Source organism: Leptonotus elevatus, chromosome 2 (assembly GCF_054856555.1).
Source record: "Leptonotus elevatus isolate MCC_2025b chromosome 2, RoL_Lele_1.0, whole genome shotgun sequence".
Lineage (NCBI taxonomy): Eukaryota > Metazoa > Chordata > Actinopteri > Syngnathiformes > Syngnathidae > Leptonotus > Leptonotus elevatus.
This window is the reverse complement of record NC_141240.1, coordinates 15,828,369-15,848,172: the sequence shown is the minus strand read 5'-3', so window position 1 is coordinate 15,848,172 and position 19,804 is coordinate 15,828,369. Positions and strand designations below refer to the sequence as shown.

At 43.7% G+C, this 19,804-nt stretch overlaps 1 protein-coding gene across 2 annotated transcripts in view; it reads right to left on the bottom strand.

The window, feature by feature from the left end:
- celsr3 (cadherin, EGF LAG seven-pass G-type receptor 3) overlaps positions 1 to 18,868 on the bottom strand; it is a 76,378-nt gene extending 57,510 nt beyond the window's left edge. Inside the window, exon 1 of one of the 2 annotated variants that reach the window (XM_086069451.1) lies at positions 13,358 to 18,868. In XM_086069451.1, the coding sequence (XP_085925577.1) occupies positions 13,358 to 18,482 (5,125 nt within the window). In that variant the 5' untranslated portion in view covers positions 18,483 to 18,868. The remainder of the gene's footprint in view (positions 1 to 13,357) is intronic. The other variant, XM_086069452.1, reaches the window with a different exon arrangement.
- Positions 18,869 to 19,804: the final 936 nt, after the last annotated feature.

Below are 19,804 nucleotides of genomic sequence, written 5' to 3'. Positions count from 1 at the left end.
ACTTACACATCCAAACTGCTGACGGAAGCGTGGCTGCCAGTGTGCGCCTACGGCCCCTCCGACCACCACCAAACATTCGCACCTTCCATACACCAGTGTGAGTAGCACTGGAGGCAATGTGTGTGAAGTGCCTTGTACGACACATGACTTGGGGAGAGCGGGGATCGAACAGATGACCTTCTGGTTACTGAACAACCGTCTCTACACCCTGAGCCACGGCCGCCACGCCAAGTTTAACAAACTCATAATTAATTAAGCTTAATATATTCACTATGGAGTAACTTAATTCAATCGTATGTTACCAGCAATTTTATTAAGTTGGTCACCAATTCTCTGGTTAATCTTAAATCGGTTCAAAAATTCTGTTTTTAGATTGAAGGACTCCCCTTCATTAACTCATCAGCAAAACATGGAGAGTGCAATATCACTCTTGGTCCATGTTAAGATTTCAAGTACTGTTACATACAAAATGTGACTATGTGTTCTAAACAAAAACATATCTGCCCATGGATTACAATGAGTAATACAACTGGGGGAGGAAAAACAGCTACTTTGTGGTTCAATATTGCAGGTTTTCAATTGACCATAACTTCGACTATTGTCGTCGTACCGCGCTATTTTCTGGATCTCTTGCCATTTTTCTTCCTTCTAAGTAGGACCAGTCAACAAAAATAAATTTCTTGTTCTTTTCTTTTTTAGAGGAAATTTGTTTTACAAAAACCAAGAGTGTGAATGGGAAAGCTCTTGTACCTTTGGCTACAATGCAATGCAGGATTCTGGTTAAGGTAAGCCATTTTGCATGGGACCGAAGACACAGAGGGGGGCTGATTTACTTGATTTAAGATCCCAAATAGTGAGTTCTCAATTGTGTGTTCACTCTGATAGGATGTGCGCACCATTGGCAACAGTTGTAAAAGTGGTGGAGACAATATTTAAAAGAGGGATTTGCTCTTTAGGAAGCTCTGATGCTTTTTACACGGCACATTTGCGAGAGCACCAAAAGCGCAAAATTAAGTTTGAAGTGATGGAATTGGAAGTCTTCGTGGAGGCAAAAGAAAATAAATAACACTGATAATTTTGAGAACGGCAACTACATAAAATACATATATTGTTTTATTTCACTGGTCCTGAAAATGTGGTAATTGGATGGAGCCTATCTTGCATAGTATTGCACTTACAGTTACAATTATTTACTACACTTAGCGCAGGGGTAGGCAAGTTCGGTCCTAGAGAGCCGCAGTCCTGCATGTTTTGGATGTCTCCCCCCTCGAACACAGCTGAGAGGCTTCTGCAGAACGTAATTATGAACCGAACTTGCAGATCCCTCACTTAGACGGTGGCATGGCTCAGTGGTAGAGTGGTTGTCTCCCAACCCAGAGGTTGTGGGTTTGATCACCAGCCATTGTAACCATGTCCAACAACATGGGGCAGCACATTCGGAGAACTGCTCTGGCACAGGGCAGCACTGATTGTCACAATAGCCGAGTTTACATGGAGCCATGTATTCCAATTAGAATGAATCCCAACGGCCACACGGAAGGAAAATGCTCCTTTTAAACACTTCAATCGGAATGAAAAGGCTGAATCAATCCGAATGAGCGTCATGTAAAACTTCAATCGAAATGGCGAGGTTGCATCCGGTATGCTTGACGTAAATGCATCGCGATGTCGGCGTTTCCGTACATAAAAATGGCGGCATCTTTCCAAGAGCTTTTCTTCGAGGGGAGAACTTGTTTTAAAAGTACTTGGAACTATCAAGATTAGCACTACGGTGCTAAATGACGCATGAACTCAATCTTGATAAATCATGTGATCAACATCTGATGCGGAGCTGATTTGATTAAAGGAGCTGAGCATGTAAGCGGCAGATTGGAATGGATCACGTCACATGTAAACGGGTGACCGGAGATCTTCATTCAGAATGATTTGAATTGATTCGGAATATCTAAAAATGCGGCTAGTGATGTAAAATGACCCACATGCACAGAAATGCAAAGTAACTTGAAAGTCGTTTAGTCATAGGTGAGATAGCGTGACTCCTTCTTATGACTTGCTCCAAGTCAGCCCTGCTTACATCCTTATGACGCTCGAGAATTTAATTTCTTAATGGACGATATGTTGTAAGAGATCTTTGGGGGCATTGCAAAAATGTTTAAACAAGCAAAAAAGTTTCTCCTTTTGTTTGCCCTACACTGGCACCGATTTTTGTACCTTCCTTTCAGACTTGCCATATAAAAGAGTATCAAAATCAGCCACCACTTTTGCATATACACTACTTTAAAAAAAAAAATCAATTCAAATGTATTTCACTCTTTAAAATAAAAGAAAAGAAAAGGGGACAGAAAGAAGTGACAACTTGCATTAGCCCCTGATCAACATAAAAAAAATAAACACAAAATGAATGACAGCGAGCGGTCAAGTCGCTTTTAATGTAACAATTCTATAAAAAATAATTCAACAGCATGTCCTTGTGCTATATATATTTTTCCAGTAATTGTGCTTTTATACATTTTTGAAAACTACAGATAGACTGAGAAGATGTTGTTTTATAATCCAGATCGCTCCACAAACTGACACCTTGACTTGAAATACATCGTTCTTTTTGTTTTGTTCTATATTTAGGTTATATTGATTTTATATATTATATATACACTTTTGCATATACGCACATATTACTTTTGATTATACACCTCCCACAACGTGACAATTTAACTGCATGGCAATTTTGTGAGTTTGACAGTCACCACATTTTGCATGCGCAATTTAGTTTGAAAACTGACAAGTTTGCAAACCTTTAGTAAATCAGGCCCAGAGTGTTTAAAATGTGCAAAATGTCAACCATGACTGCAAAAATAAGACAAATAGAAGCTGACGGGTGAAAGAGGAAGTTTGTAGACATCGGAAGGAAGAAAAAGACAATGGAGGGTAATGTAGGATTTCTTTTTTTTAATTAAAAACAGCACATTAGAATATAAAATAAAATATGTCTTCCTAAATATGAATAGGAAAAAATTAATCACGAGAAAATGATGAACTGAGAATCAATCATTAATGTATACAGTACAAGTAAGTAAGAAAAACAATAAGCAAAAGCAAGAGAAGGAGAGTGTGCTAAAAAAGAGAGAGAAAGGCGGAAGCGAGGAGGGGGTTGGGTGGGGTGGCAGCTGGTTTGATTACCGGATTATGAGGAGCCTCACTCCCTACTGACCTCTAACACACACACACACACACACACACACACCCCCCCCCCCCCACACACACACACACACACACACACACACACACACACAAACACACACACAGACGAGGGTGACAAATAAGGAGCCAGAAGGAGGAAGGACATTAAGGCGTAAGTCACTAAAATATGGATGAACACTTACAGACGACATAGACCTATTACGTAGTCTTGATACACAAACTGATGACACTGCATACAGTATGATTCAATAAACTGCATCTTATCATCGTCAACTTCCGAGGGCCAAAGGGCAACATGATTCCATTATTGTCATCACTGCACATCATGTAGCACAAATTGAAGCTGATCTCCTATTGTCATTTAAATGACAGAAATCTTGGGAATGACTGTGGATAATCTGCTGGAGTAGGGTTTAATCACTCATGCACACACACACACACACACACACACATGCGCGCGCACGCACACGTCGTGTATACATTTCACGCCAGCGTGTTTACAGAACACAGTGTAATTACAAATCTCCTGACACCGCTCTTGATTGTCGATGTATTTTTCCTACATTATACAGAATGGTACTTTGCTCACGCTCCAATAATAAAGTACATTTATTTATTACATTTTGAAGTTGTCGGGAGGTCATTTAAAAAGCTCCAAGCCACAATTTAAAAAATTCTTCTCCCAAGGACAATTGGTGGTATTGATTGAGCAGACTGATTGTTTTCATAACCACTGCCAAGCGTAAAATGTTTTGAGTTGTTTTGTTTGGTAATTAAGTTTCATTTAGGTGCTAGAAAACTATGGAATTGTTCCCCTAGCCACAGTCAGAATGCCGAGTCCCATCTACCCTATTGAGTCTTTCTCCAAAAGCAAGAAGCATCCTGCTTACAATACCAAGTTCTGTCACTTTTTTGTCTGCATTATTTTCTCTTTTTGCCAGTGATAAGACTTCGTACTGCCTGTCATGGAATAAAATATAATACCTTCCTGTCATTTTATTACATCTTCAGCACACCACACAACAAAGTGTCATTTGCGTTTTTATTTGGACATTCATTGTAGTCACGTTATAAAATCATGAGCGAAATCCTCTGCTATAGCACAGAATAGCAAAAACAAACCATAGGTAATCCATCCATTTTCCTCACAAAGGTCGCGGGGGGCGCTGGAGCCTATCCCAGCTGGCTTCGGGCAGTAGGCGGGGCACACCACGAACTGGTTGCCAGCCAATCGCAGGGCACACAGAGACGAACTCACAATCATACCTATGGACAATTTGGAGAGTTCAATTAACCTGCCATGTGGGAGGAAACCCACACAAACACGGGGAGAACATGCAAACTCCACCCAGGAAGGCCGAAGCCCGGACTCGATCTCACATCCTCTGCACTGGGAGGCGGACGTGCTAACCAGTCAGCCACCGTGCCGCCCACCATAGGTAATATCTTCTGGAATTATAATGAGATAAAAAATGTCCTCCACTTTGCTCTCTGACTTAACACAACAATCAGTTATCTCACTCTGATGAAGGTTAAGAAGTCTAAGCTTGCCTCAGGAGCACATGGGACTTTGACTGACACATTGCAAATCCACCATCAGTCGGACAATCCCCCTTGAACAAACAAGGTCAGACAAACATCCATCTCAAGTGGAGACGTGTGTGCCTGCCGAGCAACAGACGTCTCTCCAAATGTGAAAGTACAAAGAATAGCCTGCACACAAGCTGTAGAGAAGAGATGACAAAAAAACATGACTGTTGACTGATACCATCATTTATTTATTCAGAAATATACATCCGGCTTTGGAATAGAAAGCCATGCAACCCTCGTGAAACACTCTTGAGCGGTGATGTGATGTGAGGACAGGTGATGTTGCATATAACTTCCTAATAAAGCATCCAAGTCATAAATATTGTATCAGCCTTTCTGACGCTTTAGCATGCATGGAAACAATAAAACATTAATATCTCACAAAGTCCACAAATGGAAAGTTACTTTGCTATTTTGTTGCACAACGGAAGAACAAAGGATTTTGTAAATAACTCGGAAGAAGCTTTCTCAACCCCTGTGGACTTGACGACATCATCTTCCCCCCCTCAAAAGCGGGGCGAGCGCTCATAAAGCCTTTAAAGAATGAACATGCTGATGCGGAATCACCAGTGAGGTCCCGCTGGTGCCAGAACACCAGTTCGACATAAGAACCGATGAGTGTTCTGCCGCTAAGTGGGTCTGCTTGGTGGGTAGACAAGTGGGGATTTCTCCGCTATCTCACTTTGCCAGGTAGCCTGACTAATAGGACACTGAAAGCTTCTTGAATGTCAGAGCATTCCAAGCTCACATCCAGGAAAGCCGGATGCAAATAGTCTGCAAAGTCGTGCAAAACGGAAGCTCGAGCTGAAAGCATACATGGGAATATATTTTTACTAGGCCGCCATGAAAATGTAACATCTAGCTAATACGGTTATAAAAAAAAAATTGCACATTTGAATGCCCTTGAGGTCATTTGAAATTCAACCAAAATTTCCGAGAACGAATGAGAATGAGATGAACTCTGCATGTAGTGGTTTCACCTTTAGAACTTGTTTTCCAAAAGAGAAGTAGACCTAACAAGGTATGTCAAGTTAAGAGAAATCTGAACAGAAATCTGAAAAGGAATGAAGTGGGGCCACCTTCACCAAGTGATTAAGATCACAGCTTGAAACTGCAGGGATCCCGGTCAAGTCATCGACCGGGAGACAATTGTGGGCAACAACTAAAACATCCGATTCAGCAAGTGTGGACAGACAGAGCTTGACAGGATGCAGCAAGGGACCATCAACCCCCATAAGCCTCCAGACCCCCGGCTGTGGTGTCCTTGAGCAAGACACCGATACCCTGAACTGCTCCCCGGATGCCAAGTCACCTGCTGCTCCAAGTTTGTGCCTCGAACTCCCAGCATGCATCAAGTTAAAAGTATTTTCTGGTTGTTATTTTGCTGTTACAGTGGTCAATTTGTTTTACACATCTAAGACAATTAAGAATGTTATAAATGACATGCGTGAGCAATGCAAATCATAAATCCGCCTACATAAGGAAATGTTGATTGTTGTTTACACATTACGAATATTCATATCCTTATACTTGTATGGCTGTGGCGAATGGAGAAAAAGGTACTTCAAACGTTACAGATAATAAATATTTATAATGGAAAGCGTTTTGCCCTACAACTGATTTCCATTATTTCTGATGCGGGAAAAAAAAAAATTCCACTGTAGATTGGTATTAAAACCCATAACGCCGCACTTTTTAGTTTGCGAATAGACAAAAGCAACTTTAGTATCTTAAGGATATAATTTTGACTGGTAAAATAAGAAAATAGTGGGCAAACACTCCGTTATGTTTCGGTTTTGTGGGGTTGAGTTTTTTGTTTAGTTTTGGGTGTTTGTGTCCTTCTGTGTCATCTGTTTTGTTATGTTGTCCCTGAGTTTTTCCCTTGTCTCGTCAAGCTTCATGTGATCCACCTGTGTTTGCCTGACCTTCCTCGTGTGTCAACCAATCAGTGCCCCCTGTCACTTGTGTCTTACCCAGGTGTGTCTCATCTTGTCAATTAGTGTTGGTGTAGTTAGGCCCCGTCCAGACGGAAGCTTTTGTTTCTCGAACAAATCTTGTACACGCAGAACCATTTTATTTTATCCCCCCCCCCCCCCCCATGAGAAGTATTTCAAGACTTGCGTAAGTCCAAAAGAAGACGCTGAGGATGTTTAACGGCTGTAATGTATATGCCAAATCTGAAGTGGCGCTGTAGCGCAGCCACAGGGAGTTAACGGTAGGAGTGGCAGAAATTGAACATTGAAACGATCAAATCAATTGAAACGATTGATTCACAAAAATATTTGATCTTTTGGAACATTTACACAACGAGCAATCGGGCTATAATTGTACTGGACGCCATAAGAGAGAGAAATAATATCATGGGAAACAAAAACGGAATAACCCCCACCCCGTCAAAATAAGTATAGAAGTACAAATGAGCTTTTTGTTGCTGATACTTGGTTTGTTTTTAATTTTGCCTCTGAACAAGACTGAAATGTTCTGAGGAAACCCCCAGTACTATCACATTTCATCAAAAACTACATTTCAAAGGCTTTTTTGCGACAGGGCATCAAGTTTTGACAGAAAGTATTAAAGAGGAAAAACATGACACCCGTAGCACAAAGTGAACCTGGGTTATAGCTGGATAACGGACTTTTTTCTCAGCCCATTGTGCGGGTGCGTTACCACTAAACCAACCACCGCGTTCAAAGCGTTCAAGAGGATGTTGATATTTTATCATGTGCGATGAATCAGCAGGGCAATTTTACATACGAAGTATACTTAGGTTGGATTTATTTCAGATTCAAGACATTTTAATATAGGGCAATGGTCGGATTTGATTTGATTTTAGAAAAGGCACTTGACGTTTGGAGGCGTAATTGAACGCGAAAAGCAACTGTCACATGACATCCTGATTCTGAGACAGATTTAGGAACGCGATTCGAATCCGCCTGGGTTCCGGTACGTACCAAAACACAGTTTCGATTTTGCTATCACTAGTTATCGGAAAGCGTAGAAGAAGAATCAGCGAAGAAGACAAACACTTCAAAACTGATGTCATCTTCAGACAGCAAGTGGCAAAATGGCCGCCCCCTGAGATGGATAAAAATGGCTGAATTTTTATGCTTAAGTCATATTCCACTAATGCAATATAAACCAGAATGCTATATTTAGACTAGTGGGGCTGCATAGAACATATTATTAAAAAAATTAAAATAAGTTTTAGACATAAACACATATAGTACATACATACAGCAATATAAGGTATTTCGTAGTGTGGTAAAACTGACACGTGCGAAATGATGCAGTGAGTCATCAAGCAATTCAAACGGTCAACTGATCAGTGAGTTCTGTATTGTAAATAATGCATGGTGACAAAGCTACAACAATGAATACAGTGCAAGTAAATGCATCCTTGAGTCAACAAAACACCTTGATTACCTGTGCTGCATAAAATGCAGCCATTCCCCCACTTTCAGGTGGACACCTATACATGACTGACAACTAAAACAAATGCACTCAATTAATGTACCAAATATCAGAATAAAATGACTACAATCAAAGATAAGGTCACTGAAGTTACTATGGTGTTAATCAATTTTTTGTAAATTAATATCTCTTCATATGCTCACAAATTCATAGGATGTAGATATAGCAGACACGTCTGACAGGATTAAATGCTTAAAAGCCCCTCTTGCTTCATTCATATTCATTGGTACTGTTGTGGTTAAGAGTCTGGCTGAGTATCTGCTCTCTTGCTCATTTAAGAGATTGGGATTAAAAGTAAAAAGCCCAAAGGGGGAGATTTATTACAAATAGCATGCAAACCGTTTAAAAAAAAAAAAAAAGAAATCTGCCAAAATTGGATTTAGGGTGAACAAAAGCCATTTGCTGCTTCTCAGAAATACACAAAATGTCTGTCATGGTGCCTTCAGCCCATTAGTGTACAGTCCATGTCAACGCCATCGGATGGGTTCAATCCTATTTCACACTGCGCTGTCAACATGGTTTTGTTGGGCCTGTATGTGATTTTCCTCTGCAGCCGGAAAAGCCCTCAAGTGCACAAGCAGGTTGACCTCATAAATGACTGCTGTGACAGTTCCTTCCCAACAAAAATACATAGAGAGACAACTTACGCAAGCTCTTCATTTGACACTATGGTCAACTTGTTTGAAATCATTGGCTGTACATTAATAAAAGTCAACTATTTTTTATTATTTGATCCTGGAACAGATCATTTCTGCTTTTCATTTTCTGTCGGAAAATTGTTTGGAATACAAACACATCGGACAGGAGTAATATATGTTGTGATGTATTATCCAACGTTATGGGGGCTTTGTTTTTTTTGTTCGTCAACACGAAAATGCAATTTATGTGGTAGTATCAATTTCTAGTCAAAGTACTGTCGATGTACACACACGCAGACACACACACCACCAGCTCAGCCACTGGCTGGATTGCTGATTTCTGCTCTGTTTGTTTTGAAAGCCTTTCAAGCCCTCAGGTCAGTCATTATACTAAAAGTAGAACTCAGTTGAAAAAAAACAGCAACACACACACAGACGGAGCGACCCTGGCAACATTCGGGTTCAAAGCAGCCTTTTACAACAGAAGCTTTAATCCTTTACATTAAACCGGATACTTGCGCCGACACAAAAGCCATCTCGCCTATTAAGTCCCTGCCCATTAGCCCGTATCACACGTACACACACACATGCCGTCTATTGTACTTCATAAGTTGATCTGCAGCCTCGCACAAATCCGCGCCACTTTGACCTCGCTGACCTGCACGTGACAGCAGTTAGCAGCTGGGTTGAGGCAGCTGCCAACATCCTGCTTGTTTCTTCTGCTGAAAATCTTTTCTTTCAAATGTGCAACCACCAGTGGTGGGAAATAACAAAGTAAAAATACTTGATTACAGTACTTATTTTTCAAGGACTGTATCGTGAAGCCCTCCTGCCGCATGTCGAAATCTGAATTGTTAGCTGCCGTTTTAGTGCAGCGGCGGCGACGACTCTTGCTTGCTTGCGTTGAAGCACGCAATGAGAATGTGAGCCGCTGAGCAACATGAGGGAGTATGCAGGCCATTGCAGCTCCTGACAGGGTCACAGGTCTCAGGCTCTGGCACGGTTGCTGGACTCTAACTACTCAAAAAAAAAAAAAAAAAGGCCATCTGGTTCTCTGTGCACCACCTGAAACATTTAACTCCTGGCAAGCAACTGTGGTCCAAGAGCACACCTAATGGCTTCTAATGGGCTGGTAAAAGCGCTCTATAGTGGCTTGACCTGTACAGTATGTATACAGTATAGTCAGTCAATGCATGCGGGCGGCTGTGGTTGCAGAGTCAGCATGCCCATGAGGCTTCAGCTTTTGCTTTCACATTATGGTCTCCTCTCCCTGAATGAAACTCAACATGTTAAACGAGAATGGAACAAAGCATAGCATAGACCTCCATCAAGGCTTATTTGGATGAGCATCGAGAACTGCTAAAAGTCTCACAGTACAAACTTAAATGGGGGGAAAAAGGAAAATGCTGAATCTGCAGCTTGTAATGCGGTGGCATCTTCTTTGCTGTTTGTTTTAAATGCTCATTTCTCCATGCAAACATGTTTAGGGGCATGAGGAGTGTACTTTTCAAAACAGGATTTTTTTTTTCTTAGGATATATGATATTGTATAAAATCATTTTACTTAAGTGTGTTGATTCTAATCTGTGCAATGCAAATGAGATGAGTTGTTTTTAAACTTAGATAATTCTTTTTGAATCACAAATATTACTGTATTGAGGGAATGAATCTCCCCAGAACGACAACTTAAAAAATGTATTGGCATGTGCAAACTATTCATCATAAATGACACCCTTTATATTGTAAATACGCTGTTGTGAGCATTTGTCGTTGTTTCCTTATGCATCAGGCAAAATTGTGCTTCACCACTCTGAGTTAACACTATTAGTACTGATGTCCCACAGAACAAATTGTATTTTTTTTTTTGTCCTCCAGCAGAGCCTTGCCCCTGAGAGTTGGCGAGTACAACCAAAGCCGTTCTTGGCCACTAGATATTTTTTTTCTTTTTTCTTTTTTTTTTGCTTTGATCAAGGTCACCTTGAGCTGACTTCCTTTGTGGTGCCAAACTGCAATAAAAACATGATTCGTCTACAGTACAATGGCTGGCCCTGCAGCAAGATATTTGAGCATAATCATGTGCGTAAAAACTGTCTAAACATAAATGGGCAACACATTTAAACTACAATGAAGCAAAAACATGGGACTTATGCAGACAATCAATAGAGTAGAAGCTGAGAGAAAGAACTAGAGGAGCGGCCAAGACAAAAGAGGGGAGCGCAGCCCGAGCGCTCTCTGCCATGCACAGATACTATTGACTAAAAAGACATGAATACCCTCTGAAGCACAAAGCTTTTCAGCCACCTGAGAGTACACACTTGTGATCTAAAAATGAAAAACATGCACAAATATCATGCATAATGTAAAAAAAAACATGCAGAAATTCTGCCTGCTCACAGCCACAGCGCACACAACTCTTGCATAAACTCAAAGCATATGCACAACCCATCTAGGAAGTGGTATGGAAAGCCAAGTTGTGTCATGTAGGAGAAGGCAGCTACCCAGGAGTCGTTTGGAGAAGAACAGTGAAGTTCCGACGAGTGAGAGGTGAGTTCAAATGAAAGTCGGAAGCATGGCTCAATGTGAAGGAAGGATGCAGAGTTGGTCTATGCATGAGAGCAAAAAAATATATATATGGTGAGTGAGATAAGAGCAGAGTGAAGACTGTGTATGTGTATAGAATAAAAAAAAAGGCGAGAGTCGTAGACACGCACACAGAGCAAGAGAGAGAGAGAAAAAGTGACAGCTTTGCTCCGAGCCTGACTGGCGCTGACTGTAGTTTCATTATAATCTCATAACTGTCACATCCTGGAGGGGTAAGATAGTGGGAGAATCTCATATGAATACACACTGTGAGTCAGTTCAAGCAAGCTGAATGCTCTGTGGAACAAGTCAGAGGGGCAGCGTTTTGGCACATTTAAAAGTCCACAACGCGCATGCTTATTTAGTATCTCTAAATGAAGCTTCCTCACATTTTCCACTGGACAGGAGACAATAAATGAGCTCATGCCACTTATGAATGAAATATGAACAATACCACATGCAATGACAAACACCAGCTAAAGGGAAATAAGGCACTCGTTGAAATACTTACGATTTTTCATCATAAAGGATGGCCTTACAGTATATTTTTTATTATAAAGTATTATATTATGTGCACCTCTGAATTTACTAAAGAGACAGTGTGTAGAAATGTTCTGTCCTCCAACACGCCTGATTCATATAATCAACTCATCAGCAAGCTCTGCATAAGCCTGATAACGATCCTGATATTTAGAATCAGGTGTGTTGGAGGACAGAAACTTCCAAAAGCTGCAGGTCTCCAGCACTCAATTACCAGGATTGGGGAAGTCTGCTCTATGACCACACTTCAATGTCAACACTCAGATCCCTGGCACCAACGACCGTGTCTTTAAGACGTTTCTGTTCAGAGACAGTATATAAAGTTGTACTGTGTGTTATACTGTTATTTATCTAGAATGGAATCAGTATCAGCACTTATGTTCTAATGTGAAACGTGCATGTTCTTTTCACAAAAGAGGTGTTTTTGTTGACCAATTTACATACAGTTGTGCTTGAAAGTTTACACACCCTAGTGGTATGTAAACTTATCAGTGCACTGTACGGTAAGACAAAAGCTTAATGCCCATAAAATACAATTTACTGTGGCAATTGTTTTTGATATGTTCAGAGGTTGACATGAAAAGAGATGCGCATGTAAATTTTGGTGACAATTCATAGCATTTTTGCGTCATTAAGTGACGTTTATTTGCTTTTTTTTTTTTTTTTTACAGTTGTGCTAATAAGTTTACATACCCGAAGGGTTTTTACCATTGAAGGGCGAGGAACCAAATATGGCACCTTTGTTTACTATGGTTTTCTGCAAGGCATAGAACATTTTTGAAAATATTCAAAAAAGAAATAAACTCTGGCTATGGCCCCCAATAACACTCAAAATGTTATATTTTTGAATTTCATAGCATTTCAATGGGTTCCCTACAAAGACCTATAAGGTCAAATTTGTAACATTAATAACAAAGGTTTTGCTGGTAAAATAATTCAAGCACTATGTAACAATTCACTTAACAACCTACTCATTATTTGACCTGTAGTCATTCATCTACTAAATACCTCATTTGATTGTCTCACTCATCTCAAACTCAAACCACAGCAAAATGAATACTGTGGGGCCTGTTTCAGACCCTGCACCAGTCTAGCGCGAAGCGCAGTTTAACTATATTTAAGGAATTATTCCATCTATAGCCAACAATGAAACAACTGCATTCACACACCATTCCACCATTCAATAGATGAAGACCGAAAAAAAAGTATTCTAAGCTTTTCCCCTCCATGCTTACAAACCTGTGGAGTAGTCAGTTCTCTTCGTGGTATTTGTCACAGTGGACGATTATACCTCCCACCCACCCACACTTCCCTCCCGTGTCCCCATTCGTGTTCTCTTACCTGTGACAGTGATCAGCATGGGAGCCACCAGCGGCCTGTTATTATCCAGTTTACGGCTCAGTCGGATCTCCCCGCTGGTGTGATTGAGCAGCAGCAGGTGAAGCTCGTTCCCCCTGTCGATCGTGTAGTACAGTCGGTCCGACACGTCAGGATCGTTGGCGGGGACTCTCCCAATAATCCCGTTGGGGAAACTGTTTGAACGGTTTGACACAAAATTGTTGAAAATAATTTGAAAGTCCTGGAGGGTAGGTTTGTTGTCATTCTGGTCCACTAATTTGATCCGAACAGTAGCCCGGCTGACGAGAGGAGCTGAGGTGGCCTGGACTACAATGACGTACTCGTTGCGAGCCTCGTAGTCAAGATCAATAAGTGATGTCAGCTCCCCTGAGAAAATGTCCATCTGGAATATCTCAGGAATGTTACCCTCCACAATTTGGTACATTATTTGGGCATTGGCGCCCTCGTCTGGGTCCGTGGCGGTGATCTGGGCAACCACGGAGCCCACGGCACTGTTTTCCCTCACCAGAATCTCAAAGTCATCAGCTGGGAAGACCGGGGCATTATCGTTAACGTCAAGAACCGTCACTTGGATGTGGACAGGTGTTCGCTGAGGGGGTATGCCTCGGTCAACGGCATATGCTGTGAGCTCGTAAAATGGCACACTCTCGCGGTCCAGCCGGCGAACAGTTCGTACAATGCCAGATGTCGGTTCAATGGTAAAGTCTCCATCTCCATCCTCGCCATTTTGGAAGGTGTATTGGACGCGGCCGTTGGCGTGTGCATCCCGATCGGTGGCTGAGATTTGGAGGACACTGGTGAAGGGAGGGGCGTCTTCGCTCACAGTTCCCTGATATCTGGGACTGAGGAACTGAGGTGCATTGTCATTCACGTCATTGACATTCACCTCCACATATGTCGTATCCGATTTCTGTGGTATGCCGTTGTCTTTAGCTGTTATAGCCAAAGTGTAGGTCATCTGGTCCTCATAATCAAGCTCCGCCTGCAGCGTGATAGCCCCTGATGCAGGATCGATGCGAAACTGAGGGATATTGTCCTCCAGGAAGTATGTGATACGGGCATTTTCACCAACATCGTCATCTGTCGCACCGATGACAACCACAGTGCTCCCAGTTGGCCGGTCCTCATTCACACTAACAGAGTAGTGTGCGCTCTGGAACACAGGTCGGTGTGTGTTGGCATCAGTGATGTTGATGTGCACTTGGCAGGTGTCGTGGAGCGTGCGGTCTGAGGCCGTGACAGTTAAAACATAGCGCCGCTCTTGTTTGTAGTCCAGTGGGAGGGCTAAGGAGAGCAGCCCGGCACCCCCTGCGGTGCTGATAGCAAAGCGGTTCCGAGTGTTCCCACCTGTTATCTGATAAGTCACAGCACTATTGACATCCCGATCCATAGCTGTTACAGTTACCACACTTGTTCCAACCACAGCGTCCTCATTCAAGCGGGCATAATATTCTTTTTTCAAAAACTCTGGATGGTTATCATTAACATCCATAACTGTTATGGTAACACTTGCTGTGGCAGAAAGAGGTGGCATTCCATAATCTCTGGCCTCCACACCAAAGAAATAGTGTTCAACAGATTCTCTGTCAAGAATGGATTTGACAGTGACCCAGCCCGTCGCAGAATTAATGATGAACGGTGTGTCGGAACTGGTGCCAGTCAACCTGTATTCCAGACGCGCATTGTCGCCAGCATCGGTATCGATGGCTTGGATGTGGAGGATAGAGCTTCCGACGGGTGAACTTTCAAGTACTGATGCTTGAAATGGTGTGGAGACAAAGATGGGTGGGTTGTCATTGACGTCTGTCACTTGCACGCTTACAATGCCAGTGTTGTTGGAAAGTGGCGGTCTGCCATTGTCTTGCGCACGGACACGGAGCGTGTACTCCCGCTCGGCCTCATAATCCAGAGGCGCCACCACCTGGATCTCCCCTGTGACGCTGTCGATGGAAAACTGGCCACGGCTGTTTCCGCTGATGATGTTATAGTGAACTGCAGCGTTACTGTCCTTGTCCTGGTCTGTGGCACTCACACGGAGGATCTCCGAGTGAGGTCTCACGTCCTCCTTGACCGCCACCACATAACGCTTCTCACTGAACTGTGGCACATTGTCATTTTCATCCAACACGGCGATGAAAACTTGAACTGTGGCTGAGCGTGCGCCTGGTTCCTTGCCCTGGTCACTTGCCTCCACCTGGAGTGTGTAGTGCTCGTTTGTTTCTCGGTCAACAACTCCACGGGTTGTTATGAGCCCTGATCGTGGGTCTACCTCAAAAGCAGATCTCCCAATTGTGATGGAGTCGCCGACAAAGCGGTATCGAATATTGGCATTGGACGGGGAGTCTAAATCTGTCGCTCTTAGCTGAAGGATGGGGTATCCCTCCTCTACATTCTCCCTGATGGTCTCCCGGTACTCTGTCTGCTCAAAAATAGGAGAGTGATCATTGCGATCTGCAACAGTAATGGCAACCATTGTGGTGCCAGAGAGACGAGGGGAGCCATGATCACTTCCCGTGATCCGGAAATAATGCAGATCCATGTGTTCTCGATCTAAAATCTGCGTGGAGGTGATCAGACCAGTATCAGGGTGGATGTGGAAGTAGTCGGACGACCGGCTGTTCATCAGCGGAGCCATGCTGTAGCTCACTCTGCCTGCATCCCCTGCATCGGGGTCTGTGGCGGACATGACGATAACAGAGGTCCCAGGTGGCTGGTTCTCTGCCACTTGTACTTGGTAGTTATACAGGGAGAAATGAGGATGTCTGTTAGCAGCCCGTCGAGAGCGAGGCCACGGCATCAAAACCTTGTCCGCCCTTTCTTCCAGGGAGGTTTTATCATCTGGCTCTCTTATCAACCTTTCCAGGCTCCTCTCTCCCCTTGAACTGTGCCTCTCCTCGACTAGCCCCTCTGGCTCCTTCTCACCATCGTGGCTTTCATCAGCCCAGAGCTCTTTCTTCCATCTTTCCATATCTGACTGTGTGATGGTGGCAGTGCTACTGAACCTATCCTGACCCTTCCCTCCCTCTACCTCTCTTTCCCCAGCTTGGCCTGGCTTTGTTGTCCCCCTCTCGCTCAGTCTCTCATCCTCCTCTTCTCCCCACGGTCCTCTCCCTCCCATTAACTCGCCCTCCCCCACCTGTAATTTTCTTCCCCTAGCAGGGCCCTCCAGCCCGTCCCTTTCAGCTTCGCCCTCCCTTCTCTGTCCTCCCTCAACCCCCATCTGCTGCCTTTCTAATGGTCTGACATCATCTAACGACCATTGCTCACTGGACATAGTTATTTCTGATTCACCCAAAGCGTCTATCGCCTTCTCCCCCTCCTCTTCTTCATTGTTGTTATTACTGTTCATGTTGAATCCCCGCCACAAAAATACTCCAACATCCAGGGGAGCTGTCCCAAGTACTGAATCCTCCTTGTCACCTTCAGAGAGGGGCAAAATAGGAGATTCACTAAACCAAGTAGTCAGGTTGATTTGTGAAGGGTAAGGGAGATGTTTTGCTAAAATTAGCTCATGTTGCAAAAAAGGACTTAGCTTGGTTGGGTGAACAGGAAACTTCTCTTGCATAGAAAATGCTGACTCAGCTGCCTCTGAAGTTGCTTTAACATTTTCAAGAGACGTAAAGAAAAGTTCAGTGGGTTCAGTTTCTGAATCATGGCCTGTTTGTGAGCTTTGATGCATTTGGTTACATATACAACGCTGACCTAGTGCCTCTCTTATGCTGCCTAGTCTAAATTGGAGGATGGGATTTCCCTGAGTTCTCCCTCCCCAGAGACCCATTAAGTCAGCTAACAATCCAAAACAGGTTAGTCGTCCCTTCAAATAGCAAAAACAACCACTGGTAGCATCCCGCTTCTCTACCAGCAATTCATTGCTCCGTCTCTCGGTTGTAGGTGCAGTATTATCCTCATTATCAGCCCTACATTGTCGAGTCAGACTCGCAAAAGCCAAATCATTATCCGCATAATTAGATAAGTTAATGCATTTGTTGCCTTGGCTCACCCCTCCTCCTCTTCCAGCTCTCCTCTCACCCTTTTCTCGGCACCTTAACGTTGCCAGTGCACTACATCTGTCCTTTTCTTGCCCCTCCAACCAGTCTTCCCTCTCCCCCCTAACGCGCTGGGTCCAGCCTCCCTTAGCCCCCACTCGAATGCCGCTTGGGTCGATAATGCTGTGCCTGCCTAAATAAGAACAATTACCAGCTCTCCTCCTGACCATGCTGCCACCACCGCCATCATTATCCCTATCATCATCGTCGTCATCATCATCATATGCGTTTTGGAGCAGATAAGTTGAATGTTGGAAAACATTGAATGCTGGGTGATTTAAGATGTCACCCAATTTCGATGCTTGGATCCAAAGTGAATTGTTGCTGAAACAAGAGTGTGATTCAAATGTAGGATTAGAAGCCTCTGTCCACGTTGGATTGTATCCAAAACGAGAAAGGATGCGAGAAGGCACGGGGTCCGGTGATGGTTTGCAAAACGTGGAGGGGGCACCAAGTCCGCTCACCTTACCATCCCTCTCCCACACCCCTCCGCCACATCTTCCTCCACTTCCGGGTGCGTCGCGCAGGCCAAATGCTCTCACAAAGGCTGCGCCACGTTGAGTTAGGTGTGGCCGTGACAGCGCGCACGCTCCGGTAGCCCTTTGTACTGTCCGTTTCTTACCACTCTGAACCGGCGAAGAGCTGAAAGCGGCCGAGGTGGAAGGCGGAACAACGCCCTTCTCCAACCCCCATCCAGCGCGGCTCCTGTGTGTCACGCCGGGGAGGAGATAAGGAGAAGGAAGTATCGGTGGCTCGTCTCCACTACTCCAAAACGTCCCGACTCCTTCCGGTGCCTGCTTCCTTGGCCCCGGCATCCCTCCCGCAGCTGGTCGTCCTCCTCCCTCCAGCTGTGTCCTGCCGTCCCCCGGCGGCTCCCATTCTCGCTCACAGCGCACGCTCGCTTTACCGGCATCCCTGTGGCATGGGCCCGGGGTGCCCAGGTCGGAAGTCCCCGTTGCATATACCGTCCGCGGGGTGAGGGCGAACAAAGAACCGAGGAAGAAAAGCAGGTGAAGACCCAGAGGCGAGAGCGGGGAGAAGCCCGGCAGCCGTGTAGCCATTTAGTCTCTTCCTTTCTCGGTCTCTCCCCTCCTTTTTCCTCCTCCACCTATCTCGGCAAAGAGACCGTCTTTCCTTCTTCCCCGGTCACTTCTCTGTTCCCCACTCCACTTCTAGGAGTGTCGGCACCGCCCGAACCCTTCCCCCAGGCTCCCCCGTCTCTTCCTCGGCCGGGAGAGTTGGCATCTACCCGCTGTGGTGCGTGATGCTGAGGCTGTGTGCGTCAGGAGCTGCGCGGCGGCAGCAGCATCTCTCCACACCTTCACTCACATCCAACATGGCTCACACTCTCACTGGTTGCCTCTCTCACTCACACGCACACAGGCACACTCTCCCACAAACACACACCCCTGGCGTCGGTGCACGCCTCCAGCATCCGCACATGCACACACAATCAAACTCTCCTCTTTCCACTTTCTCCCCTCCCCCTTACGGAAAGCGTCTTTACATGGCTCGACCAGGTGATTGTAAACTCCTTGCAACAACCGGCACGTTTCCCTCCATTGAAGGGGAAATATAATATCACCTAAATTAGATGGATATTGGACATAATTATGTATAGACTATTGCACTGAAAGTTTACAAACTGGTTTAATGAAACATTTGAAAATGGAAAGCAGTCATGATTGTAGTTATTTATTATTATTATTATGATTATTATTATGTTACTGTTGTTTGTAAATTATTAGAAGTAGTAGCCTAAACATGCGTAGTATTCCGTTGTTAATGCTTTTGTTGTTGTTATATGCTTTTATTTTAATTTGAGTATTTTCCTGGCTTCCTTGGCTTTTGTAACTTTTTTTTCTTTTCTGGAGAGCTCAGTATGGTTCATTCGGTAATTTTACCGATTTGACATGTAATCATCATTGCTCTCTTTTTTTTATTTTATTAATTTTTATTAATTTTTTTATTTTAGACTTTTGTAATTTATAAAACATCCCCTGGTATCACAGTTTTTCAAAATTCTATTAGTTTTTTGTTTTTTTCCCTTTCATTGCATTGTTTTATTTTATTTATATATATATATATAATATCTCACAAACGCGCCCTTGCCCATTAAAAGCTTTTGTGATGTGATGTGCGTGTTCGCATGTGCTCATGCGTTAATGCTAATTCCAATCTGCTCGTCCACGATTCGCTAAAATATCATGTGCCTTTTTCAGGAAACCCACAGTGTAAATTCCAGTAGGGTGACGTAATTTCAGAGATGTCAGGCAGCTCGCGAGTGACGTCATCGTCTATATTGACCATGATGAGTAAGGATGGCTGGATGGATAGGGACAGATAGATAGATGTAAATGACTATACTATCGTTTGTCACTGT